The following is a 27,305-nucleotide window of genomic DNA, read 5'->3' on the forward strand; positions in this document are numbered from 1 at the left end:
TCGCTGCTGGCTTTCAGTGTGGGAGAAGGAGCGAGCGAACAAGAGGGCCACCCGGGTGCCTTTCGGCTGCTAGTAGGTGCATTGCAATAACTCTTGTCTAGTTCTTCGGTGATGGCTTCGCTTAACTACCTTTTCTGCCTCTGTTCTTTTGCTACTGCCCCCCCCCCACCCCCCCCGTGCTCCCAGTGTTTCTCCCCGCCTTAGCCTGAAGGCTCCGATCCCGGGTGCCGGACAGCGAGCGTTGATCGACCGGGGGGAGCGTCACAGCCCAAGCTCACCCTCAGCAGAGAAAGATTTTCAGCATTCACTTTTTTTCCCCTTTTTATTGAGCACTTTTGAGAGTAAATAAGAAGAAACTATTTCCACTGACAGGTGGGTCGCTAACCAGAGGATATAGTTGAGAGACTTCAGTTGCGTGGATAGACCGGAGAAACATAGGAGCAGGCCATTCGGCCCTTCGAGCCTGCACCACCATTCAATAAGATCATGTCTGATCATTCACCTCAGTACCTCATTCCTGCTTTCTCTCCATACCCCTTGATCCCTTTAGCCGTAAGGGCCACATCTAACTCACTTTTGAATGTATCTAATGAACTGGCCTCAACAACTTTCTGCGGTAGAGAATTCCACAGGTTCACAATTCTCTGAGTGAAGAAGTTTCTCCTCATCTCGGTCCTAAATGGCTTACCCCTTATCCTTAGACTGTGACCCCTGGCTCTGGACTTTCCCAACATCGGGAACATTCTTCCCGCATCTAACCTGTCCAATCCCGTCAGAATTTTATATGTTTCTATGAGATCCCCTCTCATTCTTCTAAATTCCAGTGAATATAAGCCCAGTCAATCCAGTCTTTCCTCATATGTCAGTCCTGCTGGGGTTGTTCTCCTCGGAGCAGAGAAGGTTGAGAGGAGATTTGATCGAGGTGTTCAAAATCAGGAGGGGCCTGGTCAGAGTAGACCGAGAGAGAAACTGTTCCCATTGGTGGAAGGGTCGGGAACCAGAGGACACAGATTTAAGGCGATTGGCCGAAGAACCAAAGGCAACACGAGGACAAACCTTTTTACGCAGCGAGTGGTTAGGATCTGGAACGCGCTGCCTGAGAGGGTGGTGGAGGCAGACTCGTGGCTTTCAAAAGGGAGTTGGATAAGTGCCTGAAGGAAGAAAAATAGCAGGTCTACGGGGAAAGGACGGGGGGGGGGGAAGTGGGACTGGCTGAGGTGCTCTTGCAGAGAGCTGGCACGGGCTCGATGGGCCGAATGGCCTCCTTCTGTGCTGTAACCATGATGTGAAAGAACTTGCATTTATATAGCGCCTTTCACAACCTCGGGACGTCCCGAAGCGCTTAACAGCCAATGAAGTACTTTTTTTCCCCCCTAAAGTGCAGTCGCTCTTGTACTGCAGGAAACAAAATTGCGCACAGTAAGCTCCCACAGGCAGCGATGCGATAATGACCAGGTAATCTGTTTTAGTGATGCTGGTTAAGGCATAAACTCGGCCACAGGACACTGGGGATAACTCCCCAGCTCTTGTTCAAAATAGTGGCCGTGGGATCTTTTATGTCCATCCGAGAGGGCAGACGGGGGGGCCTTGGTTTAAGGTCTCATCCGAAAGACGGCGCCTCCGACAGTGCGGCGCTCCCTCGGCATTGCGCTGGGAGTGTGGGCCTGGATTACGTGTGGGGCTCGAACCTTTGACCTGGGCGAGGGCCCCAACACCACTGGACAAGGGGGAATGTCGCACTGTCCCGCGGAGCCTGATCCGTGGAGGCAAAGCCCCAGTTGTGACTGGCCCCAGTGATCAACGCCGAGGGAATCTGGGATAATTTAGGTGGTGATCCAACACGGTACCCATGGCCATCGGGTCCGATCTTGGGACTGTGCAGCGTCCGTATATAAATTCGACTCATTTTGCTTAAACTGGAAAATTATCACAGCTTTGATCAAAATTGCAAATGCATACAGAACCTATCCAACAGAGAATTTTGCCCTTAAGGTTCTCGTGCTTGGGTTCTGTAAATGCTGCTTTTGTGACTAGCTGTGTAATTTTGCAATCATCTGTGTCGATTTGGTTGCTTTTGCCCTACCAGACAAATCTGGCAAGAAAAATCTTCTTATGTATGTTCTTATGAAATATTTCCTTCCTGTGTACTTCTGCATTGCTAATTAAAGGTTCTGCGGCAAATTAAGCACAGGTCAGCCTTGGCTGGGTGTCAAGCGGCCCCACTCCAGGGACTCGAGCACATAATCCCGGCCTGCACTCCCGGCGCAGTGCTGAGGGAGTGCCGCGCTGTCGGAGGGGCGGTACTGAGGGAGCGCCGCGCTGTCGGAGGGGCGGTACTGAGGGAGCGCCGCGCTGTCGGAGGGGCGGTACTGAGGGAGCGCCGCACTGTCGGAGGGGCAGTAATGAGGGAGCGCCGCACTGTCGGAGGGGCGTACTGAGGGAGCTGCACTGTCGGAGGGACAGTACTGAGGGAGTGCCGCACTGTCGGAGGTGCGGTACTGAGGGAGCTGCACTGTCGGAGGGACAGTACTGAGGGAGCACCACACTGTCGGAGGGGCAGTACTGAGGGAGCTGCACTGTCGGCGAGGCAGTACTGAGGGAGTGCCGCACTGTCGGAGGGGCGGTACTGAGGGAGCTGCACTGTCGCAGGGGCAGTACTGAGGGAGCGCCGCACTGTCGGAGGGGCAGTACTGAGGGAGTGCCGCACTGTCGCAGGGGCAGTACTGAGGGAGCTGCACTGTCGGAGGGGCGGTACTGAGGGAGCTGCACTGTCGCAGGGGCAGTACTGAGGGAGCTGCACTGTCGGAGGGGCGGTACTGAGGGAGCGCCGCACTGTCGGAGGGGCAGTACTGAGGGAGTGCCGCACTGTCGGAGGGGCAGTGCTGAGGGAGCGCCGCACTGTCGGAGGGGCGGTACTGAAGGAGCGCCGCACTGTCGGAGGGGCAGTACTGAGGGAGCGATGCACTGTCGGAGGGGCAGTACTGAGGGAGCGATGCACTGTCGGAGGTGCCATCTTTCAGGTGAGACGTTAAACCGAGGCCCCGTCTGCTCTCTTGGGTCGACGTAAATGATCCCACGGCCACTATTGCGAAGAAGAGCAGGGAAGCTCTCCCCGGTGTGCTGGGGCCAATATTTATCCCTCGACCAACATCACTAAAAAACCGATGACCCTGGTCATTATCGCATTGCTGTTAGTGGGAGCTTGCTGCGCGCAAATTGATTTCCTCATTTCCTACATTACAATTTTATTGCATTCTATGCGATAAAGGCTTCGATGCAATAAAGCGCTTTGGGATGTCCGGAAGGCGCTTGAGAAATGCAAGTTTATTTCTTTATCTCTCTCTGTCCTTTTCTCTCTATTTCTTTCTTTGTCTTTTTCCCCCGCCCCCGCTTTCTCTCACTGTTCTGTCGCCTTGCGTAGCCGACATGGGGGAACCGTCTGTTTGTTTAAAGGATAAGCTGTATGGCAGGAGTCCCAGTGTGAGGGTTTAGTTGGTGTTTAACGACATGGATGTCTATTGCCGGGAGTCACAACCCCCGTGTCCCTGTGCTGGTGAATTCCTTAGTAACCATGTTCAGCACATATAGAAACATAGAAAATAGGTGCAGGAGTAGGCCATTCGGCCCTTCTAGCCTGCACCGCCATTCAATGAGTTCATGGCTGAACATGCAACTTCAGTACCCCCTTCCTGCTTTCTTGCCATACCCCTTGATCCCCCTAGTACTAAGGACTTCATCTAACTCCTTTTTGAATATATTTAGTGAATTGGCCTCAACAACTTTCTGTGGTAGAGAATTCCACAGGTTCACCACTCTCTGGGTGAAGAAGTTTCTCCTCATCTCGGTCCTAAATGGCTTACCCCTTATCCTTAGACTGTGACCCCTGGTTCTGGACTTCCCCAACATTGGGAACATTCTTCCTGCATCTAACCTGTCTAAACCCGTCAGAATTTTAAACGTGTCTATGAGGTCCCCTCTCATTCTTCTGAACTCCAGTGAATACAAGCCCAGTTGATCCAGTCTTTCTTGATAGGTCAGTCCCGCCATCCCGGGAATCAGTCTGGTGAACCTTCGCTGCACTCCCTCAATAGCAAGAATGTCCTTCCTCAAGTTAGGAGACCAAAACTGTACACAATACTCCAGGTGTGGCCTCACCAAGGCCCTGTACAACTGTAGTAACACCTCCCTGCCCCTGTACTCAAATCCCCTCGCTATGAAGGCCAACATGCCATTTGCTTTCCTAACCGCCTGCTGTACCTGCATGCCAACCTTCAATGACTGATGTACCACGACACCCAGGTCTCGTTGCACCTCCCCTTTTCCTAATCTGTCACCATTCAGATAATAGTCTGTCTCTCTGTTTTTACCACCAAAGTGGATAACCTCACATTTATCCACATTATACTCATCTGCCATTCATTTGCCCACTCACCTAACCTATCCAAGTCACTCTGCAGCCTCATAGCATCCTCCTCGCAGCTCACATTGCCACCCAACTTAGTGTCATCCGCAAATTTGGAGATACTACATTTAATCCCCTCGTCTAAATCATTAATGTACAATGTAAACAGCTGGGGCCCCAGCACAGAACCTTGCGGTACCCCAATAGTCACTGCCTGCCATTCTGAAAAGTCCCCATTTACTCCTACTCTTTGCTTCCTGTCTGACAACTAGTTCTCCATCCACGTCCGCACACTACCCCCAATCTCATGTGCTTTAACTTTGCACATTAATCTCTTGTGTGGGACCTTGTCGAAAGCCTTCTGAAAGTCCAAATACACCACATCAACTGGTTCTCCCTTGTCCACTCTATGCCTGTCTGTGGAACTACACTGACAATCGGTGGATACTTTAGCCTCTGTAACCGTACCTCCCTCAATTACAGTTCGAAAGAAAAAAGACTTGTATTTATATAGCGCCTTTTACGACCACCGGACTTCTCAAAGTGCTTTACAGCCAATGAAGTACTTTTGGAGTGCAGGCACTGTTGTAATGTGGGAAACGCGGCAGCTAGTTTACGCACAACAAGCTCCCACAAACAGCAATGTGATAATGACCCAGATCATCTGTTTTTGTTATGTTGATTGAGGGCTAAATATTGGCCCCAGGACACCAGGGAGATCTCCCCTTCTCTTCTTCGAAATAGTGCCAAGGAATCTTGTACGTCCACCTGAGAGGGCAGACAGGACCTCGGTTTAACGTCTCATCCGAAAGACGGCACCTCCGACAGTGCAGCGCTCCCTCAGCACTGCACTGGGATTGTCAGCCTAGATTTATGTGCTCAAATTCCTGGATAGGGACTTGAACCCACAACCTTCTGACTCAGAGGCGAGTGTGCTGCCCACTGACCCACAGCTGACACTGTACGCAGACTCCTGTCTGGAATTACAGACGCTGCACGGACGCCTGTCTGGAAGTACAGACGCTGCACGGACGCCTGTCTGGAAGTACAGACGCTGCACGGACGCATGTATGGAAGTACAGACGCTGCACGGACGCCTGTCTGGAATTACAGACGCTGCACGGACGCCTGTCTGGAATTACAGACGCTGCACGGACGCCTGTCTGGAACCACAGTCGGAGCACAGACATCTGTCTTGAACTGCAGACCGTGCCCGGACGCCTGTCTGGAACTGCAGACACTGCACAGACGCCCCTCTCGAACCACAGTCGGTGCACACGCCTGTCTGGAGCCACAGTCGGTGCACAGACGCCTGTCTGGAACTGCAGACCGTGCCCGGACGCCTGTCTGGAATTGCAGACACTGCACAGATGCCCGTCTGGAGCCACAGTCGGAACACAGACACCTGTCTGAAACTGCAGACACTGCACAGACGCCCGCCTGGAACCACAGTCGGAGCACAGACACCTATCTGGGACTGCAGACGGTGCCCAGATGCCCGCCTGGAGCCACAGTCGGTGCACAGACGCCTGTCTGGAACTGCAAACCGTGTCTGGATGCCTGTCTGGAACTACAGACACTGCACAGACGCCCCTCTCGAACCACAGTCGGTGCACACGCCTGTCTGGAGCCACAGTCGGTGCAAGACACCTGTCTGGAACTGCAGACGGTGCCCAGATGCCTGTCTGGAACTCCAGACGCAGCACAGACGCCCCTCTCGAACCACAGTCGGTGCACAGACACCTGTCTGGAACTACAGTCGTTGCACAAACGCCTGTCTGGAACTACAGACGGTGCACACGCCTGTCTGGAACTACAGTCGGTGCACAAACGCCTGTCTGAAACTGCAGACGGTGCCCAGATGCCTGTCTGGAACTCCAGACGCTGCACAGACGCCCCTCTCGAACCACAGTCGGTGCACAGACACCTGTCTGGAACTACAGTCGGTGCACAAACGCCTGTCTGGAACTACAGACGGTGCACAGACGCCTGTCTGGAACTACAGTCGGTGCACAGACGCCTGTCTGGAACTACAGTCAGTGCACAGATGCCTGTCTGGAACTACAGACGGTGCACAGATGCCCCTCTCGAACCACAGTCGGTGCACACGCCTGCCTGGAACTACAGACGCTGCACAGACGCCCCTCTCGAACCACAGTCGGTGCACACGCCTGTCTGGAACTACAGTCGGTGCACAGACGCCTGTCTGGAACTACACACGGTACACAGACGCCCCTCTCGAGCCACAGTCGGTGCACATGCTTGTCTGGAACTACAGACGCTGCACAGACGCCCCTCTCGAACCACAGTCGGTGCACAGACACCTGTCTGGAACTACAGTCGGTGCACAGACGCCTGTCTGGAACTACAGACGGTGCACAGACGCCTGTCTGGAACTGCAGACGGGGCCCAGTCGCCCGTCTGGAACTACAGACACTGGACTGACCTTCTGTAACTGCAGTCGCCCCGCAGACATTGCTATGAAATGTAAATGAAAGCGTGAAAATATTCAGAGAAAGGAACGGCCTAATTGCAAGTGTGTGGGATATCTATAAAAAGCAAGCTGGAGTTCGCCCAGCAATCAGACGGAGACTGCAAGTCGCTGAATCTTTTAATCACCGGGTGTTACAAAAGGTTCCAGGTCCGCACTGCAGAATGTGTTTACGCGGTAAGCGACGATGCCGCCGAACTGGCTCAGACCTGGGCTCCTCTCCCGCAAGTTCCTGCCTTCCCCACTCGGAGATTCGAAGGGCAGAGGCCAGGCAGTTCACCCCGGGCACTTGTAATGGTGCGTAAATTCGAGGTCTGCCCCGCGTCCTAACTCACACCAAGTCCCGCTCACACATCACCGCCACCCCCCCTCCCCCCCGCCCCAGAGATCTCTGCGCTCCTCCAATTCTGGCCTCTTGAGCATCCCCGAATTGAAATCGCTGTACCATTGGCGGCCGTGCCTTCAGCTGCCGAGCTCTGGAATTCCCACCCTAAGCCTCTCTGCCTCGCTACCTCTCTCTCCTCCTTTAGGACGCTGCTTAACACTTTCCTGCACTAATATCTCCTTCTGTGGTTTGGTGTCAAATTTTGTTTGATAATCGCTCCTGTGAAGTGCCTTGTGGTGTTTCACTGCGATGGACGTTCCCTCTTTTCTGCCCTGCCTGGACCGCCCCGCTCCCTGTTCCGAGGGCGGGTGGGAGTTTCCGGCTTCGAGAAATTTCCGTCAGAATCCATGCGAAGCCCCGCGTGGTCGAACAGCACAGGGATCCCGTGGAGCCCATAAGCCCCCTGCAAGAGTGGCTGCCATCGGGAGGTGGGGAGCATGATTTGGAGATGGTCCCTTGCAAAGGAGCAACATTACTGTTTGGCGTGGAAGTGCCAGGGTGTGAGTAATGGTGGCAGGAATCCACGGGAAGGTCCCAGTGACTCGCCGGCTTGAGCAGCTACGCAAATAACACAGCCACATTCTATTTATGGCCGAGGTGCCCTGTCTCTCGGCTTTGAGGCCAGCTTTGATGAGTAGGTGAGATAACCTTACAAGGCTGACTTTACATAGTAAGCTCCTACAAAATGGCCAACTTTATTCCGGGAGCTCAAACAAAATGACCGACTTTACGCAGGAAGAATGCGCAAAATGGTCGTCTTTACGCAGGGAGCTCCTGCAAAATGGCCGACTTTACACAGGAAGATTGCACAAAATGGCCGACTTTACACAGGAAGATTGCACAAAATGGCCGACTTTACACAGGAAGATTGCACAAAATGACCGACTTTACACAGGAAGATTGCACAAAATGGCCGACTTTACACAGGAAGATTGCACAAAATGGATGACTTTACGCAGCGAGCTCCCGCAAAATGTCCAACTTTATGCAGGGCGCTCGCACAAAATGGCCGACTTTACACAGGGAGCCTATACAAAATGGCTGACTTTACACCGGGAGCTTCTGCAAAATGGCCGACTTTGTCACAGGAAGCTCGCGGTAAATGTCTGATGACCCCCTCCCCGGCGCTGGATGCACTGGGCCGAGAAATGGCCGCAGGAGCCACACCAATTCGCGAGTTGGATTTACTAATAAAAACAGTAAAAGGGAATATTATTTGAATGGGGAGAAATTACATCATGCTGTGGTGCAGAGGGACCTGGGGGTCCTTGTGCATGAATCCCCCCCAAAAAGTTAGTTTGCAGGTGCAGCAGGTAATCAGGAAGGCGAATGGAATGTTGGCCTTCATTGCGAGAGGGATGGAGTACAAAAGCAGGGAGGTCCTGCTGCAACTGTACAGGGTATTGGTGAGGCCGCACCTGGAGTACTGCGTGCAGTTTTGGTCACCTTACTTCAGGAAGGATATACTAGCTTTGGAGGGGGTACAGAGACGATTCACTCGGCTGATTCCGGAGATGAGGGGGTTACCTTATGATGATAGATTGAGTAGACTGGGTCTTTACTCGTTGGAGTTCAGAAGGATGAGGGGTGATCTTATAGAAACATTTAAAATAATGAAAGGGATAAACAAGATAGAGGCAGAGAGGTTGTTTCCACTGGTCGGGGAGACTAGAACTAGGGGGCACAGCCTCAAAATACGGGGGAGCCAATTTAAAACCGAGTTGAGAAGGAATTTCTTCTCCCAGAGGGTTGTGAATCTGTGAAATTCTCTGCCCAGGGAAGCAGTTGAGGCTGGCTCATTGAATGTATTCAAATCACAGATCGATAGATTTTTAACCAATAAGGGAATTAAGGGTTACGGGGAGCGGGCGGGTAAGTGGAGCTGAGTCCACGGCCAGATCAGCCATGAAATTGTTGAATGGCGGAGCAGGCTCGAGGGGCTAGATGGCCTACTCCTGTTCCTAATTCTTATGTTCTTATGTTATGTTCTAACGGCCTTACTTCTCTCTCTTTCTCGCTCTCGCAGGCAATCTTCCGATCGAGCCCTCTGGCAAGGGTCTGGGACGTGCAGTGGCAGCATTTCAGCTGACATAGAGACCGGAACCGAGGGGGTGAGTCCTTGATCAACAAGTGTCATAGGCGGGAGGGTGGGGGGGGGGTGGTGTGAGGGTTTCGGCGAACGTCGTACCCCGGGGCGTCCGTGAAGCCCGACGCTAACAGGCAAACGGAAGCCGCTGCACTTTGCTCAATTGTGAGCCTATAGGGTGAGGCTATTCAAGCACAGCGGGTATCACCACCGACACACATCTCCAACCCACACCCCCTCCAAAACACACACGCTCGCCCTCCAACACACCTCCTCTGGGTTAAAAAGAAAGACTTGCATTTGTATAGCGCCTTTCACGACCACCGAACGTCTCATAGAAACATAGAAAATAGGTGCAGGAGCAGGCCAATCGGCCCTTCGAGCCTGCACCACCATTCAATGAGTTCATGGCTGAAAATGCAACTTCAGTACCCCCTTCCTGCTTTCTCGCCATACCCCTTGATCCCCCTAGTAGTAAGGATTACATCTAACTCCTTTTTGAATATATTTAGTGAATTGGCCTCAGCAACTTTCTGTGGTAGAGAATTCCACAGGTTCACCACTCTCTGGGTGAAGAAGGTTCTCCTCATCTCGGTCCTAAATGGCTTACCCCTTATCCTTCGACTGTGACCCCTGGTTCTGGACTTCCCCAACATTGGGAACATTCTTCCTGCATCTAACCTGTCTAAACCCGTCAGAATTTTAAACGTTTCTTTGAGATCCCCTCTCATTCTTCTGAACTCCAGTGAATACAAGCCCAGTTGATGCAGTCTTTCTTGATATGTCAGTCCTGCCATCCCGGGAATCAGTCTGGTGAATCTTCGCTGCACTCCCTCAATAGCAAGAATGTCCTTCCTCAAGTTAGGAGACCAAAACTGTACACAATACTCCAGGTGTGGCCTCACCAAGGCCCTGTACAACTGTAATCTCAAAGTGCTTTACAGCCAATGAGATACTTTTGGAGTGTAGTCGCTGTTGTAATGTGGGAAACGCTGCAGCCAATTTGCGCTCAGCAAGCTCCCACAAACAGCAATGTGATAATGACCCAGATAATCTGTTTTTGGTTATGTTGATTGAGGGATAAATATTCGCCCCAGGGCACCGGGGAGAACTCCCGCTGCTTTTCTTCGAAATCGTGGCCGTGGGATCTTTTACGCCCACCCGAGAACGCAGACGGGGCTTCGGTTTAACGTCTCATCCGAAAGACGGCCCCTCCGACAGTGCGGCGCTCCCTCAGCACTGGGAGTGTCAGCCTGGATTTACGTGCTCGAGTCCCTGGAGTGGGACTCGAACCCACGACCTTCTGACTCCTAGGCGACTCACTGAGCTACGGCTGACACTATCGTGGGAAGCAAGAACAGGTCGGCGGTAGAAAATCTTGCTCGGGGGGGGGGGGGTCCCGGGGACTTAATTGTAAGACGCAAGTCACTGCAGATCAACGGGTTCTCTCATTTTCTTTCACCCATTCAAAGTCCCACGCGGGCGCATTTTTTTTCCATTTACAAACTGGCTGCACGGGACCTCCAGAGCACTGCCCGGCCACGCAGCTAAAGGGACGATTGCTGGGGATGGAAGCAGGCGAAGGATTACTGCTATGGGATGGTTTTACTCAGTGCTCTGGTCCCCTCCGTGTCCTTTGGTGAGTACGGTACCTGTCAGCTCGCAGTGATGCTCATCGCTCCTACACACCCGTCCTTGGGAACTGGCTTGGTCAGAATCCTTCCCTTTATTTTTCAGTAAGGGAGTCAATTTGCTTGTAACAGCTTACTGAGAAAAGGTTTTTTATTTACTGCGTTATCTCTTGCCCTTCCAATTCCTCAGCTTCTCTCTCCATCTCGCCTCCCCTTCCATTCTCGCTCTCTTAGAATCATAAGAACATAAGAAATAGGAGCGGGAGTAGACCATTCGGCCCCTCGAGCCTGCTCCGCCATGTAATAAGATCATGGCTGATCTGATCATGGACTCAGCTCCACTTCCCCGCCTGCTCCCCTTATCCCCTTATCGTTTAAGAAACTGTCTATTTCTGTCTTAAATATATTCAATGTCCCAGCTTCCACAGCTCTCTGAGGCAGCGAATTCCACAGATTTACAACCCTCTGAGAGAAGAAATTCCTCCTCATCTCAGTTTTAAATGGGCGGCCCCTTATTCTAAGATCATGCCCTCTAGTTCTAGTCTCCCCCATCAGTGGAAACATCCTCTCTGCATCCACCTTGTCGAGCCCCCTCATAATCTTATACGTTTCGATAAGATCACCCCTCATTCTTCTGAATTCCAATGAGTAGAGGCCCAACCTACTCAACCTTTCCTCATAAGTCAACCCCCTCATCTCCGGAATCAACCGAGTGAACCTTCTCGGTTCACGGACTCTCGGGCCGCCGGCAATCTCTGCGGTCTGGAAGAGTTGGCATGCCCGACACGAGACTCCCAAAGCAAGCGCTCTACTCGGAACTCCTTCACGGAAAACCAGCCAAAGGTGGGCAGAGGAAACGTTACAAGGGACCACCCTCAAAGCCTCCCTGATAAAGTGCGATATCCCCACCGACACCTGGGAGTCCCTGGGCCAAGACCAGTTCGCTCTAAGTGGAGGAAGAGCATCCGGGAGGGGGCTGAGCTCCTCGAGTCTCGTCGCCGAGAGCGTGCAGAAAGCAAGCGCAGGCAGCGGAAGGAGCATGCGGCAAACCAGTCCCACCCACCCTTTCCTCCAACCACTGTCTGTCCCACCTGTGACAGGGACTGTGGCTCTCGTATTGGACTGTACAACCACCTAAGAACTCGTGTTAAGAGTGGAAGCAAGTCTCGATTCCGATGGACTGCCTATGATGATGATGATTATGTAGAGTGTGAGAGGTTGCAGCCCCTCTTCCGATATTTGAAGGGGCTGCTCCTCAAATTCTGGTTGCACTTCAGTCCCACACTCCTGATCTTTGGGCACCCTGTGTGGAGGGGAGCGGGCAGGTCGGAGGGCCTCCTCGTAGGACTGCTCCTGGGCCTGGCCAAGGGGGCCATCAGCCGGTCCAGGCAGCGGGCGGTCGAGGGGGTCGTTCAGCCCGACTGCCTGCCTCTCTTCCGCACGTACATCCGAGCCGGGGTGTCCCTGGAGATGGAGCACGCGGTGTCCACCGGTATGCTTGCGGCCTTCCGCGAGAGGTGGGTGCCGGAGGGACTGGAGTGCATTATCACCCCCGGCAACCAAATTTCAATTTGATTTAAGTTATGGCAAAAAGCTAATTTGTTTATTTGTCAGTTTTAGTGCCCTCCCCGTTATGGTTTTACAAAAATAGTTGCAGAGCTGTTGCATTGTGAGTGGCTTAGCCAGTCACGTGATGTTCACAAGGCTCAATAAAACCCCGGCCAGTTGGGTTCAGGGGATCCACGATGGGGCAGGTGGTTGTGAGCCTGGTGGATGAACTGGTAATGTGTAGTGCGATTGTTAAACCTTTGCTAATAAACCAACTGGTTCTTAATAGCAACGTGTTGCTATGAATTCTTATCCAAAGAACCCATGAAGCAAATACATAACAATGTCCTTCCCCTAAAGGACGTTAGTGAACCAGTTGGGTTTTTACGACAATCTGACAGCTTCATGGTCACTTTACTGATGCCTGCTTTACAGTTGCATTTTTATATTTAAAAAAAAACTGTATTGAAATTCCCAACCAGCCACGGTGAGATTTGATCCCAGGCTTTCAGGATTACTGGTCCAGTAAAATAACAACTACACCACCGTTCCCTTGACCCTTGCCTGGCCCCGATCACAGGTTGTGAGCTGTGCATGCTCTTGACAGCTAGCTCAACAACAGAAACCGGTTCCTGTTCCCATGCTCCCAGCTTGCTCTCTGACAAGATGTCTCTCTCTTGAAGGTCAGTTGTAATCTCCACGCTGCTCGTTGCCAATCCCCCCCTCAAAAACAAGATCATTGACCCGCTCTGGGTTATGGTGACATTAAATTGTGGAAAACTACACAGACATGCGCACAGACAAGCAGGCACATGCACAGGCACGCGTATGCACACAGACACAGACGTACGCATGCACACAGGCACACACATGCGCGCGCACACACGCAGACATGAACGCACACAGAGGCACAGACACACGTGCGCACACAGACACACGCGCACGCACACACACACACACAGACACACACAGAGACACACAGACAAACGCCACACACAGATACGTGCGCACACACACAGACATGCACGCACACAGACACGCATGAAGATGCGTCCATGCAGGCACACGCACACACACAGACATGCGCGCGTGCACACAGACACACAGACACGCGCGCATACAGACACGCACGAACACGCAGGCACACACACACACACACACACACACACTCACTCACTCACTCACTCACTCACTCACTCACTCACTCACTCACTCACTCACTCACACACACAGTTTCTGGTCGGATAGTCCATGTGCTTACCGCCATCTTTAAAAAAACTAAATGTTTTACGCTCTGCTCATATTTCTCCCCCTTCCCCCTCCAGTGATGATAAATCGATGCCCTCTAGTTACTGATTCACCAACCAGTGGAAATAGTTCATCATAGCACGTACAGGGCGAGATCGTGGCTTTTCCTAGTTCCTGTTATTAAAATTCCAGGGAGCACTTGCGGTTCCCCATCCCAATCCACAGCGACAGTCAGCGGGACCCGGATCACCCAAGGCCATTGACGCAAACACTAATTAGGGAGGAAACTGTTTCTGCAGGAAATACAGCTCATCGATCGCAACCCCAGTGAACCCCGAAGTACAAGGTGTCTTCATAGGAACAGGAGGAGATCATTTGGCCCCTCAAGCTTGTTCCGCCATTCAATTAGATCGTGGCTGATCTGCGACCTAACGCCACATACCCGCCATTGCTCCATATTCCTTGATACCCTTACCCAACAAAAATCTATCGGTCTCAGTCTTGAAAGTTCCAATTGATCACCAGCATCGACAGCCTTTTTGGGAGGGGGAGAGTTCCAGATTCCCACCACCCTTTGTGTGAAGAAGTGCTTCCTGACGTCACCCTTGAACGGCCGGGCTCGAATTTTAAGATGCCGGCCCCTTGTTCTGGACTCCCCCCACCCAGAGTTTCTCTGTATCTACCCTATCGAATAATTTTAAACATCTTGGTCTTCTCTTCAAGCTTCTACACTCGAGGGAATACAAGCCTAGTCTATGCAACCCGCCCTCATAATTTAACCCGTTAACCTCTGGTATTATTCTGGTGAATCTAGGAGAACAGGAGGAGGCCATTCGGCCCCTCGAGCCTGTTCCGCCATTCAATTACATGATCTGTGACCTAACTCCATATGCCCGCCTTTGCCCTGTTTGTTTGGTTAACAAAATTCTATCAAACTCGGATTTAAAATTAACAATTGACTGTGTAAAGTCCTGTCCCTGCAGTACAGACTCACACAAGGCACATGCTGAAGTCAAGGTCACTCAGGACCTGTACTTTTATTACACAGCTCTCGAATGCCACACTTGACTGAGACCTGACCTTATATACCTGTGTAGAACAGGTATCCAGTGTCTCCTGCAAGTGCACCCCTGGTGGTAAGGTAAGCTTGTGGTTACAGGTCATCTCTAGTTACAGTCATATACGGCATGGTTATGTACAGTTGTGTGAGATAGATGACATCACCCTCTCCCAAGGTCTTATTGCCTTTATAGATTAAGTCTCTCAGGTGGTCTACGCTCTCGCGTGGAGCGTCTTAGTTGTGGTTCAGTTGTTTGCCTTGGTGCCTGTTTTTCTTTCGGTGTGATTGCTGGTATCTCGCCTGGGCTGTCTGTTTCGTTCAGTATGATTGTTGGTGTCTCGCCTGGGCTGTCTGTTGGAATTGCCCTTTCCTCAGGTTGTTCCCTCTGTCTGTCCACCAGATGTGGTGCGAGTTCCACATTGTAGTCTGCCTTTGGTTCAGCGGTGTTGTTGGTAAATCGGCTTTTGACTTGGTCTACATGCCTCCGGCAGGTTTGGCCATTGTCCATTTGTACCACCAGTAGCCTGTTTCCTTCCTTTCCTGTTACTGTCCCTGCAAGCCATTTGGGACCCCGGCCATAGTTTAGCACAAACACTTTGTCCCCTATCTCATTCCACCTCCCCCTCGAATTTCGGTCATGGTACTCGGGTAGCTTACGGCGCTTTGCCTCAATGATTTCGTGCATGTCTGGGAGGATTAATGAGAGCCTTGTCTTTAAAGTCTGTTTCATCAATAGGTGCGCGGGGGTGGGGGGTGGGCGGATCCCAGTCAGTGAGTGCGGACGAGATCTGTATGCCAGCAGCAGTCGTGACTGGCAGCCTTGCAGCGTGGGACCTTGGATTTTGAGCATGCCTTGTTTAATGATTTGTACTGCTCGCTCTGCCTGGCCGTTGGAGGCCGGCTTGAACGGTGCCGTCTTGACGTGATTTATGCCGTGGTCATTTATGAAATCTTGGAATTCTGCGCTGGTGAAGCACGGACCAATTATCACTGACCAATATGTCAGGAATTCCGTGCGTTGCAAACATAGTTCCAAGGCTCTCCACAGTGGTGGAGGTGGTGCTCGAGTTTAAAATGGTGCATTCGATCCACTTGGAAAATGCATCTACAACTACGAACATTTTGCCCATGAATGGGCCCGTGTAGTTTACGTGCACCCGCGACCACGGTTTGGTGGGCTAGGAGCCTCCCTGGGGGCATTACTGAGTTGGGCACAAATGGTGCACCGTCGGACGCAGAGCTCCAAGTCCGTGTCAATGCCAGGCCACCAGACGTGGGATCTGGCTATGGCCTTCATGAGAACGATCCCCGGGTACTCGTGGTGGAGCTCCCGGACAAATGCCTCTCTGCCTTGCAGAGGCATAACTACTCGGCTGCCCCACATCAGGCAGTCTGCTTGTAGTGACGGCTCATGCATGCGCCTATGGAAAGGTTTGATCTCCTCGGGGCAGGCATCGTAAGCCTCTGCCCAGTCACCGGTTAGGACACATCTTTTTACTAGGGATAACGTGGGGTCACTGGCCGTCCCGGCTCTGATTTGACGAGCTGCCATGTGCGAACCTGTGGACTCAAAGGCATTGATTGCCATGACTATCTCACAGTCCTGTTCGTCAGACCCTTCCGTGGTTGCCAGGGGTAGCCTGCTGAGCGCGTCGGCACAGTTGCCTGTGCCTGATCTGTGCCTTATGTTATAGTCGTAGGACGCCAGCATGAGTGCCCACCGTTGAATGCGCGCCGAGGCGTTGGCGTTTATTGCCTTGCTCTCGGATAGGAGGGACGTGAGGGGCTTGTGGTCAGTTTCTAACGCGAACTTGGCCCCGAAAAGGTATTGGTGCATCTTTTTGACACCATACAAGCACGTGAGCGCCTCCTTCTCCACCATTCCGTACCCGCGCTCCGCCCGCGAAAGTGACCTGGAGGCATAAGCTATGGGTTGTAATTTACCCGCACCATTGACATGTTGTAAAACGCACCCGACCCCGCACGCTGACGCATCACATGTGAGAACTAGCTTTTTACCTGGATCAAAGAAAGCCAAAACACTGTTGGAACATAGAAGGTTGTGTGCCTTATTGAAGGCGCGTTCCTGGGCGTCCCCCCAAAACCAATCGTACCCCTTTCTGAGTAGCACGTGGAGAGGCTCCAGCAGCATGCTTAAGTTCTGCATAAAGTTCCCAAAGTAATTGAGTAGCCCGAGAAAGGCGCGCAGTTCTGAGACATTCCGCGGCCTGGGTGCCAGGCGAATTGCTTCTGTTTTGGACTCTGTTGGGCGGATTCCATCAGCGGCAATCCTTCTGCCCAAAAATTCAACCTCGGGCACGAGAAACAGGCATTTGGATTTCTTAACTCTTAGGCCTATCCGATCCAACCGTCTAAGTACTTCCTCCAGATTACGGAGATGGGAGTCGGTGTCCCTGCCCGTGATAAGTATGTCGTCTTGAAATACAACCGTCCCCGGGATGGACTTGAGCAGACTCTCTGTGTTGCGCTGGAATATAGCAGCTGCCGGCCTGATGCCGAATGGGCATCGACTGTACATGAAAAGGCCTCGATGTGTGTTGATGGTGGTGAGTAGCTTAGACTCTTCGGTCAGTTCTTGTGTCATATACGCAGATGTGAGATCTAGTTTCGAGAAAAGTTTTCCTCCAGCCAATGTGGCAAATAGGTCCTCCGCTCTGGGCAGCGGGTATTGGTCCTGGAGGAAGACTCTGTTTATAGTAGATTTGTAATCCCCACAGATTCGTACGGATCCATCAGGCTTCATGACTGGGACGATGGGACTTGCCCAGTCGCTAAATTCCATGGGTGAGATAATGCCTTCCCGCAGAAGCCTGTCCAGTTCATGTTCAATCTTTTCCCTCATCACATAGTGCACAGCTCTAGCCTTGTGATGGACCGGTCTAGCACCCTGTGTGATGTAGATTTTGACTTTAGCCCCTTTGAAGGTGCCCACACCTGGCTGAAAGAGATGTTCAAATTGACTTAGAACTGTTGAGCAGGAGGTCCGTTCCTCTGACGACATGGCGTGAACATCATCCCACTTCCAATTTAGTTTTGCCAGCCAGCTTCTCCCCAGCAGTGCTGGGAGATCTCCGGGGACAATCCACAAGGGAAGTCGGTTCACTGTCCCTTTGTGTGTGACTGAGAGCATGGCGTTGTCAAGGACTGGGATGATTTCTTTGGTATAGGTCCTTAGTTTGGTGTCGACCCTTGTGAGTTTTGGTCTGTCGCTTTTGTGCGGCCACAGCTGTTCAAATTGTTGAGCGCTCATGAGAGATTGACTCGCTCCCATATCCAGCTCCATGTTGACGGGTATCCCATTGAGTAGGACCCTCATCATTATTGGAGGCGTCTTGTTGTAAGAGCAGTGGCCATTGATCGTGTTGACCCGCTGTACCTCGGTGTCCCGGACACTGTCCCCACCGTCTTCTGGTCCGCTTTCCGACTCTTCCGATTCGTATACCAGCCAAGCTGCCGTTTTTCTGCACATGTGGGCCAGATGCCCTGTACAGTTGCAGTTTCTGCAAACGACATGCTGAAATCGACACCCCCTTCCCCCACATCTCCAGCACAGACCGCTTCCATTGTTTCCAAAGGATGAGCTGCGTCTGGCTGATCTCTCTTGAGCTTCTCTCAGTTTGTAGTTGATTGCTCGCATTGTGGGTTGATGAGGTGTGAACGGCCGTTCATGTGGCCCTTGATGGCTTCTGGCGCCACTGCCTGCTGTTGAGGGCCTGCTCTCCTGCCTTTGTCTGTGTGTGGGGGTAGCAGCTTGTTTCACGCTGTGAACCCCTTGTTCCGATTTTTTGTTAGTTGTCGTACCCGCAGTGTAGACCAACCTCGTTTCTTCTTCTCCTGCCAAGAATGTCTGAGCAACCAGTGCTGCTGCCTCTAGGGTCAAGTTCTTGGTTTCTATGAGCTTTCGGAATATGCCTGCGTGGCCTATTCCTTCAATAAAAAAGTCTCTCAGTACTTCTCTCCTTAGTTCATCGGAGAACTCACATAAGCTAGCCAACCTTCGAAGTTCCGCCACAAAGCCGGGTACGCTCTGGCCCACACAGCGTCTGTAGTTGTAGAACCTGTGTCTGGCCATGTGTAGGCTGCTCGCTGGCTTCAGGTGGTCTCTTACCAGTGTGCTCAACTCTTCAAACAACTTGCTTGCTGGTTTCTCGGATGCCAGCAGGTCCTTCATTAAGGCGTATGTTTTCGAGCCACAGCTGGTCAAGAGATGGGCTCTTCTCTTGTCTGCCTTATCATCGCCCAACCAGTCTTTGGTTACAAAGCTTTGCTGGAGCCTTTCTATAAAGTCCTCCCAATTATCTCCAGCATTGTATTTTTCATCTGAGCCGTTGGTCACCATTCTGTGGATTCTGTAATCCCGTAACTCGTCGCCACTGTAAAGTCCTGTCCCTGCAGTACAGACTCACACGAGGCACATGCTGAAGTCAAGGTCACTCAGGACCTGCACCTTTATTACACAGCTCTCGAGTGCCACACTTGCCAGAGACCTGTCTTTATATACCTGTGTAGAACAGGTATGCAGTGTCTCCTGCAAGTGCACCTCTGGTGGTAAGGTAAACTTGTGGTTACAGGTCATATCTAGTTACAGTCGTGTATAGCATGGTAAGATACAGTTATGTACAGTAGTGTGAGATAGATGACAGACAGTTGCTGTGTGCGGAAGAGAGTTCCAAATCTCTACCACCCTTTGTGTGTCGAAGTGTTTCCTAATTTCACTCCTGGCTCTAATTTTTAGATTATGCCTCCTAGTCCTAAGACTCCCCAACCAGCGGACATAGTTTCTCTCCATCTACCCTATCTGTTCCCCTTTGTTGTGTAGAGGAGAACTCCACGAGGCTGAGTACTGTGAGCTAAACTTAGTGTGACCTTAGTCTTTATTACAACTCCAGAGTGCCTAAACAACATGGCAGCCAAGCTTTTACACTGGCCCTGCACCTGTGTGCAGGTGACCATTCGGACTCCAACAGTCGTGCCCTCTGGTGGCAAGTATTACATAGTTACATACATAACACCCTTAATATTGTGAAATCACCCCTTAACCGTCTAAATTCCAGGGAATACAACCCTAGTTTGTGCACTCTCTCCTCTTAACGTATCCGCTGGACTCCGGGTGTCATTCTGGTAAACCATACGCTGCACTCTCTCTCCAAGGCCTAATATATTCTCCCTAAGGTGTGGAGCCCAGTACTGCTACAGGTGTGGTTTAACCAGGGCTTTGTATAGCTGTAGCATAACTTCTACCCCACCCTCACTACACCCCCTTCCAAGGCTCATAGGGGAGACCTCATGCTGTTAGAAAGTCTTGCTACAACTGTACAGGGCCCCGGTGAGACCACACCTGGAGTACTATGCACTGTTTTGGTCTCCTTACCCGAGGAAGGATTTACTTGCCTTGGGGCGGTGCAATGAAGGTTCACCAGATTGATTCCTGGGATGCGAGGGCTGTCTTATGAGAGATTGTGTAGAATGGGCCTATACTCTGGAGTTTAGAAGAATGAGCTGATCTCACACAAGATTCTGGGGGGCATTGACAGGGTAGAAGCTGAGAGGTTGTTTCCCCCGGGCTGGGGAGTCTAGAAACAGGGGCCACAGTCTCAGGATAAGGGGTCGGCCATTTAAGATGGAGATGAGGAGGAATTCTTCACTCAGAGGGTGGTGAATCTTTGGAATTCTCTGCCCCAGGGAGCTGTGGATGCTGAGTCTCTTGAGTATATTCAAGGCTGAGATCGATAGATTTTTGGAGTCATGGGGAATAAGAACATAAGAATTAGGAGCAGGAGTAGGCCATCTAGCCCCTCGAGCCTGCTCCGCCATTCAAAAAGCCCGCTCTCCGTAACCCTTAATTCCCTTATTGGATAAAAATCTATCTATCTGTGACTTGAATACATTCAATGAGCTAGCCTCAACTGCTTCCTTGGGCAGAGAATTCCACAGATTCACAACCCTCTGGGAGAAGAAATTCCTTCTCAACTCGGTTTTAAATTGGCTCCCCCGTATTTTGAGGCTGTGCCCCCTAGTTCTAGTCTCCCCGACCAGTGGAAACAACCTCTCTGCCTCTATCTTGTCTATCCCTTTCATGATTTTAAATGTTTCTATAAGATCACCCCTCATCCTTCTGAACTCCAACGAGTAAAGACCCAGTCTACTCAATCTATCATCATAAGGTAACCCCCCCCTCATCTCCGGAAGCAGCCGAGTGAATCGTCTCTGTACCCCTTCCAAAGCTAGTATATCCTTCCTTAAGTAAGGTGACCAAAACTGCACGCAGTACTCCAGGTACGGCCTCACCAATACCCTGTACAGTTGCAGAAGGACCTCCCTGCTTTTGTACTCCATCCCTCTCGCAATGAATCAAAGGGTATGGGGATCGGGTGGGAAAGTGGACCTGAGGTCGGTCAGCCATGATCTCATTGAAAGGTGGAGCAGGCTCGAGGGGCCATAGGGCCTACTCCTGCTCCTATTTCTTATGTTCTTATGTCTCTCCCCAACACCGCTCGGTATAGCGGGTGTGAGGGAGTTGGGGGAAGGGGGGGGGGTGGGGGGGCAGTGCTGAATGACCCCTCACCCCTGGATTATGCGGGCCGCCGGGCACTGTGTCCCTGCAATATGCGGGTGGCTAATTGCTCCTGTTCGGAGGCTGAGGGGCAGCCCCTTGTGATCCGCCGGCCCCTGGCTGTCTCGGGTTAACCGCTTTGCCGTGAGCCGGCCGCCTGTGACGGGTTTGCGTTGTCGCCACAGGGCTGCAGCGGTGGGGCCGCAGACTGGTGCGACACAGGGACAAATGGAAAGAACGGAGAAGAGGTACCTCAACGCGGAGGCCGAGGACGAGATGGTGAGTCGAGGGTGCTCCGTCCCGCGGGATTTCCGGGGAGAGTGGAGCTGGCGGAGAGGGTGGGGGGTGGGGCGGGGGAAATGGCTTGGGTGGGGGCGCGGGGGGATCGAGATGAGGACAGGGGTGCGGGATGGGGAGATGGCTGGACTAGTGTCGGGGAGGGGAGATGGCTGACATTGGGGGGGGGGGGGAAGGGTTACGGTTGGTTGAGGGGGGAGGGCAGATGGGGGGGGGCATGAGTGAGGGTGGGGGGAGACGGGTTAGGGTGTGGGGGGAGACGGGTTAGGGTGTGGGGGAGAGACGGGTTAGGGTGAGGGTGAGAGACGGGTTAGGATGTGGGGGAGAGACGGGTTAGGGTGTGGGGGAGAGACGGGTTAGGGTGAGGGGGAGAGACGGGTTAGGGTATGGGGAGAGACGGGTTAGGGTGAGGGGGGAGACGGGTTAGGGTGAGGGGGAGAGACGGGTTAGGGTATGGGGAGAGACGGGTTAGGGTGAGGGGGGAGACGGGTTAGGGTATGGGGAGAGACGGGTTAGGGTGAGGGGGGAGACGGGTTAGGGTGAGGGGGAGAGACGGGTTAGGGTATGGGGGAGAGACGGGTTAGGGTGAGGGGGAGAGACGGGTTAGGGTATGGGGAGAGACGGGTTAGGGTGAGGGGGGAGACGGGTTAGGGTATGGGGAGAGACGGGTTAGGGTGAGGGGGAGAGACGGGTTAGGGTGTGGGGGAGAGACGGGTTAGGGTGAGAGACGGGTTAGGGTGTGGGGGAGAGACGGGTTAGGGTGTGGGGGGAGACGGGTTAGGGTGTGGGGGAGAGACGGGTTAGGGTGAGGGGGAGAGACGGGTTAGGGTGAGGGGGGAGCCGGGTTAGGGTGTGGGGGAGAGACGGGTTAGGGTGAGGGGGAGAGACGGGTTAGGGTGAGGGGGGAGACGGGTTAGGGTGAGGGGGAGAGACGGGTTAGGGTGAGGGGGGAGACGGGTTAGGGTGAGGGGGAGAGACGGGTTAGGGTGTGGGGGGGAGACGGGTTAGGGTGTGGGGGGGAGACGGGTTAGGGTGTGGGGAGAGACGGGTTAGGGTGAGGGGGAGACGGGTTAGGGTGAGGAGGAGAGACGGGTTAGGGTGTGGGGGAGAGACGGGTTAGGGTGTGGGGGAGAGACGGGTTAGGGTGAGGGGAGAGACGGGTTAGGGTGTGGGGGAGCGACGGGTTAGGGTGTGGGGGAGAGACGGGTTAGGGTGAGGGGGAGAGACGGGTTAGGGTGTGGGGGAGAGACGGGTTAGGGTGTGGGGGAGCGACGGGTTAGGGTGAGGGTGGGGTGGATGGGTTAGGGTGTGGGGGAGAGATGGGTTAGGGTGTGGGGGAGAGACGGGTTAGGGTGTGGGGGAGAGACGGGTTAGGGTGTGGGGGAGAGACGGGTTAGGGTGAGGGGGAGACGGGTTAGGGTGAGGGTGGGGTGGATGGGTTAGGGTGTGGGGGAGAGACGGGTTAGGGTGAGGGTGGGGTGGATGGGTTAGGGTGGGGGTGGTTAGACGGGTTAAGGCGAGAGGGATTGGAAACCGCTTGGGTCGATGTGGAGATGGATTAGGGTGAGGGGGGCGGGGAGACAGGTTAGGGTGGGGGGGGGATGAGTTAGGGAGGGAGCTGGACAGACAGATTAGGGTGGGGAGGGGGAGATGGGGAGCTGATTGACTATAGTCTCGGGAGATGGGCGGGTGTGATGTCTGATGTTAAATGGCCGCTGCTGCCCGGGCTAGCATTGAAATCTTTCAGCGTTATGGTTTTCACTGCGACGGCTGATGCCCCCGGAGTCGAGGTCGGGTAGGTTTGGGAGGAAGGGGTCAGGCGGGGTCGGGTTCGGGGGTCGTGCCGGACCGGATTCTGCCGACTCTCTTGGCTCTGTGTCTCCGCAGGAGGTGATGGGCTACCGGCCCTGCTGGTGGAAGCTGAGCTTGGTGGGTGCGGGCACTGTGTGCAGTGGCGGCCTGCTGCTTCTCTTCCTCTACTGGATGCCAGAGTGGTGCGTCAAGTGCATGTGCAAGGAGGTCTCGGTCAAAGAGGCGTCGGTACTGCTGCTTTGGACCACGGTAAGAGAGCGGGGCCCACGGATATGGTGGCTTTAAGGGAGGGAGGGGGGAGAATTTTGTGAACCCAATAATCATGTTATAGTTTTGTACAATTGTGTGTCAATTTGGCTCGGTGGTGTAATTTATGCACCTGTGAGGATGCTCACAGGTTTATGGAGCTGTCAAGTGTCCCCCTCCTCTTTTATAGGGGGCACTTGTAAATTATGGTTTTAGAACTCCAAAAAAAAAACACAAAAAGAAACTACAAATATAAAAAAAAAGCGCCTTGGGAATGTTTGGAGTGTACCCCAGATCGGGGGGGGGGGGGGGCGCGCACTTGATCTAACGTTTATTTTGTTCCTCCCAAAAGAGTTGTAGAGCTGTTGGCGCTCGCGGCCTTCCGCGAGAGGTGGGCGCCGGAGGGACTGGAGTGCATCGTTAACCCCGGCAACCAAATTTTAATTTGATTTTATATGTTTTAAAGTTTAATTTGTTTTAATTGCCGGGTTTTAGTGTCCCCCACCTCCCCTTTTATAGGAGACACTTGTAAATTATATGATTTTAATGCCCCAAAATAAAATCACGAAAGGGAAAAAAAACAAAAAAAAATTTTTTAAAAGAGGGCAGTTATAAGTGTCTGGAGTGTCCCCCAGATCGGGGGCGGGGGGGGCACTTGATCTAATGTTTATTTTGTTCCCCCCCCCCCAAAAGAGTTGTGGAGCTGTCGAGTGTCCCCCTCCCCTTTTATAGGGGGCACTTGTATAATGTATATTTTAGTGTCCAAAAAAACCCCCCAAAAAATAACAAAAAAGGGCCTTGATAAGTGTTTGGAGAGTTCCCCAGATCAGGGGGCACTTGATTTAACGGTTCAATTTTGTTTTCTACAAATGAGTTGTCGAACTGTCGAGGGGGTCGTTCAGCCCGACTGCCTGCCTCCCTTCCGCGGTTACGTCCGAGCCAGGGTGTCCCTGGAGATGGAGCACGCGGTGTCCACCGGTACGCTCGCGACCTTCCGCGAGAGGTGGGCGCTGGAGGGACTGGAGTGCATCATCACCCCCCCGGCAACCACATTTTAATTTGATCCATTTAATATTTAAAGTTTAATTTGTTTAATCTGTCGGTTTTAGTGTCCCCTTTAATCAAGGGGCACTTGATTATTGGTGCAACTGAAATAGTTGTTGAGCTGTTGAGTTGGGAGGGGCTTAGCCAGTCACTGGATGTTCACAAGACTCAATAAAACCCCGGCCAGTTGGGTTCGGGGGATCCACGATGGGGCAGGTGGTTGTGAGCCTGGTGGATGAACTGGTAATGTGTCGTGTGATTGTTAAACCTTTTGCTAATAAACCAACTAATTCTTAATTGCTATGAATTCTTAAGCAAACAACCCACGAAGCAAATACATTACAGGCGGGTAGCACTCTCTCGCCTCAGAGCCCATAAACCGGGCTGACGCTCCCAGTGCCAGTACTGAGGGAGCGCCGCACTGTCGGAGGTGCCGTCTTTTGGGTGAGACGTTAAACCGAGGCCCCGTCTGCTCTCTCAGGTGGATGTAAAAGACCTCACGGCACAATCGGAAAAAGAGCAGGGTAGTTCTCTCCGGTCTTGGGGCCACTATTTATCCCTCAACCAACATCGCACAAAAAAAAGGTCATTATCACATTGCTTTTTGTGGGATCTTGCTGTGTGCTATTGGGCAGCCGGCAATAGTAAGCTGGGCGTACAGCGCCACCTGCAGCTAGTGGGTGGTACTGTAAACTGGGGCTACAGTGCCGCCTACAGCTGGTGAGCGGTACTGCACGATACAGTCAGCGCCTCACAGCTAACCTGGCGTGCCTTGATGATCCCGAGACGCAGAATGCCCACAGCGCTTGGTCTGCCCTCCAGGCCTCCATAAATCAGTGCCTGCAAAGTGACGTTCGGTCACTCAACCAGGAAACACCAGGACTGGTTTGATGAGAATGATCAGGAGATCCAAGAGCTAATAGATCGCAAGCGCAGAGCATTTCTGAGCCTTAAGCAACAACCCAACTCGGGAGCAGCAAAGCAGCATTACAGATGCCTCAAGGCTGAGGTCCAACAAAAAACCCGGGACCTAAAGAACAGGTGGTGGATGGAGAAAGCACAGGAGATACAACAACTGGCCGACAACCATGATGTGCGAGGATTCTTCATCGCAGTCAAGGCTACCTACGGTCCAAACTCCCAAGGCCCCACCCCACTGCTGACCAAGAACAGGGAAACACTCATCAAGGACACCGAGGCAGTCAGGGCCTACTGGAAGGAGCACTTCGAAGATCTCCTCAATAGAGACTCTGCCTTTGATTTGAGTTTTCTCGACACCATCCCACAGCATGCTACCCGCTACCACCTCAGTAAAACCCCAACACTGCACGAGGTAGAAAAAACCATAAGACGACTTAAGAACAACAAGGCTACGGGAGCGGATGGAATCCCTGCTGAGGCGCTAAAGTATGGCGGAGAGGCGCTGTTGGCGCAGATACATGACCTCATCTCTCTCATCTGGAGGGAGGAGAGCATGCCGGGAGATCTCGGAGATGCAGTGATCGTGACCATCTTTAATAAATGGGACAAGTCCGACTGCGGCAACTACAGAGGAATCTCCCTACTATCAGCCACTGGGAAAGTTGTCGCTCGAATCCTCCTCAACCGTCTTCTCCCTGTGACCGAGGAGCTCCTCCCGGAGTCACAGTGTGGATTTTGTCCCCTGCGGGGCACAACGGACATGATCTTTGCAGCACGACAGCTGCAGGAAAAATGCAGGGGACAGCGCCAGCCCTTATACATGGCCTTCTTCGGCCTTACAAAGGCCTTTGACACCGTCAACCGCGAGGGTCTATGGAGCGTCTTCCTACGTTTCGGATGCCCCCAAAAGTTCGTCACCCTCCTCCGCCTGCTCCACGATGACATGCAGGCCGTGATCCTGACCAGCGGTTCCATCACAGACCCAATCCACGTCCGGACCGGGGTCGAGCAGGGCTGCGTCATCGCCCCAACCCTCTTCTCAATCTTCCTCGCAGCCATGCTCCACCTCACAGTCAACAAGCTCCCCGCTGGAGTGGAACTAAACTACAGAACCGGTGGCAAGCTGTTCAACCTTCGCCGCCTCCAGGCCAGTTCCAAGACCACCCCAACCTCTGTCGTCGAGCTACAGTACGCGGATGACGCCTGCGTCTGCGCACATACAGAGGCTGAACTCCAGGACACGGTCGACGTATTTACTGAGGCGTACGAAAGCTTGAGTCTTACGCTAAACATCCGTAAGACAAAGGTCCTCCACCAGCCTGTCCTCGCCGCAAAGCACTGCCCCCCAGTCATCAAGATCCACGGCACGGCCCTGGACAACGTGGACCATTTCCCATACCTCGGAAGCTTCTTATCAACAAAAGCAGACATTGATGAGATCCAACACCGCCTCCAGCGCGCCAGTGCAGCCTTCGGCCGCCTGAGGAAAAGAGTGTTCGAAGACCAGGCCCTCAAAACTGCCACCAAGCTCATGGTCTACAGGGCTGTAGTGATACCCGC

The 27,305-nt window shown here is 52.8% G+C and overlaps 1 protein-coding gene across 2 annotated transcripts in view; it reads left to right on the top strand.

Moving 5' to 3' along the window:
• LOC139232658 (polyamine-transporting ATPase 13A3-like) overlaps positions 1-27,305 on the top strand; it is a 113,047-nt gene that overhangs the window by 8,381 nt on the left and 77,361 nt on the right. For both annotated transcript variants that reach the window (XM_070863117.1, XM_070863118.1), the window contains exons 2-4: positions 9,305-9,389; positions 21,611-21,704; positions 23,610-23,783. In XM_070863117.1, coding sequence (XP_070719218.1) covers positions 21,654-21,704; positions 23,610-23,783 — 225 coding nt within the window. In that variant the 5' untranslated portion in view covers positions 9,305-9,389; positions 21,611-21,653. The remainder of the gene's footprint in view (positions 1-9,304; positions 9,390-21,610; positions 21,705-23,609; positions 23,784-27,305) is intronic.

This window comes from Pristiophorus japonicus, chromosome 20, assembly GCF_044704955.1.
Source record: "Pristiophorus japonicus isolate sPriJap1 chromosome 20, sPriJap1.hap1, whole genome shotgun sequence".
Taxonomy (NCBI): Eukaryota; Metazoa; Chordata; class Chondrichthyes; family Pristiophoridae; genus Pristiophorus; species Pristiophorus japonicus.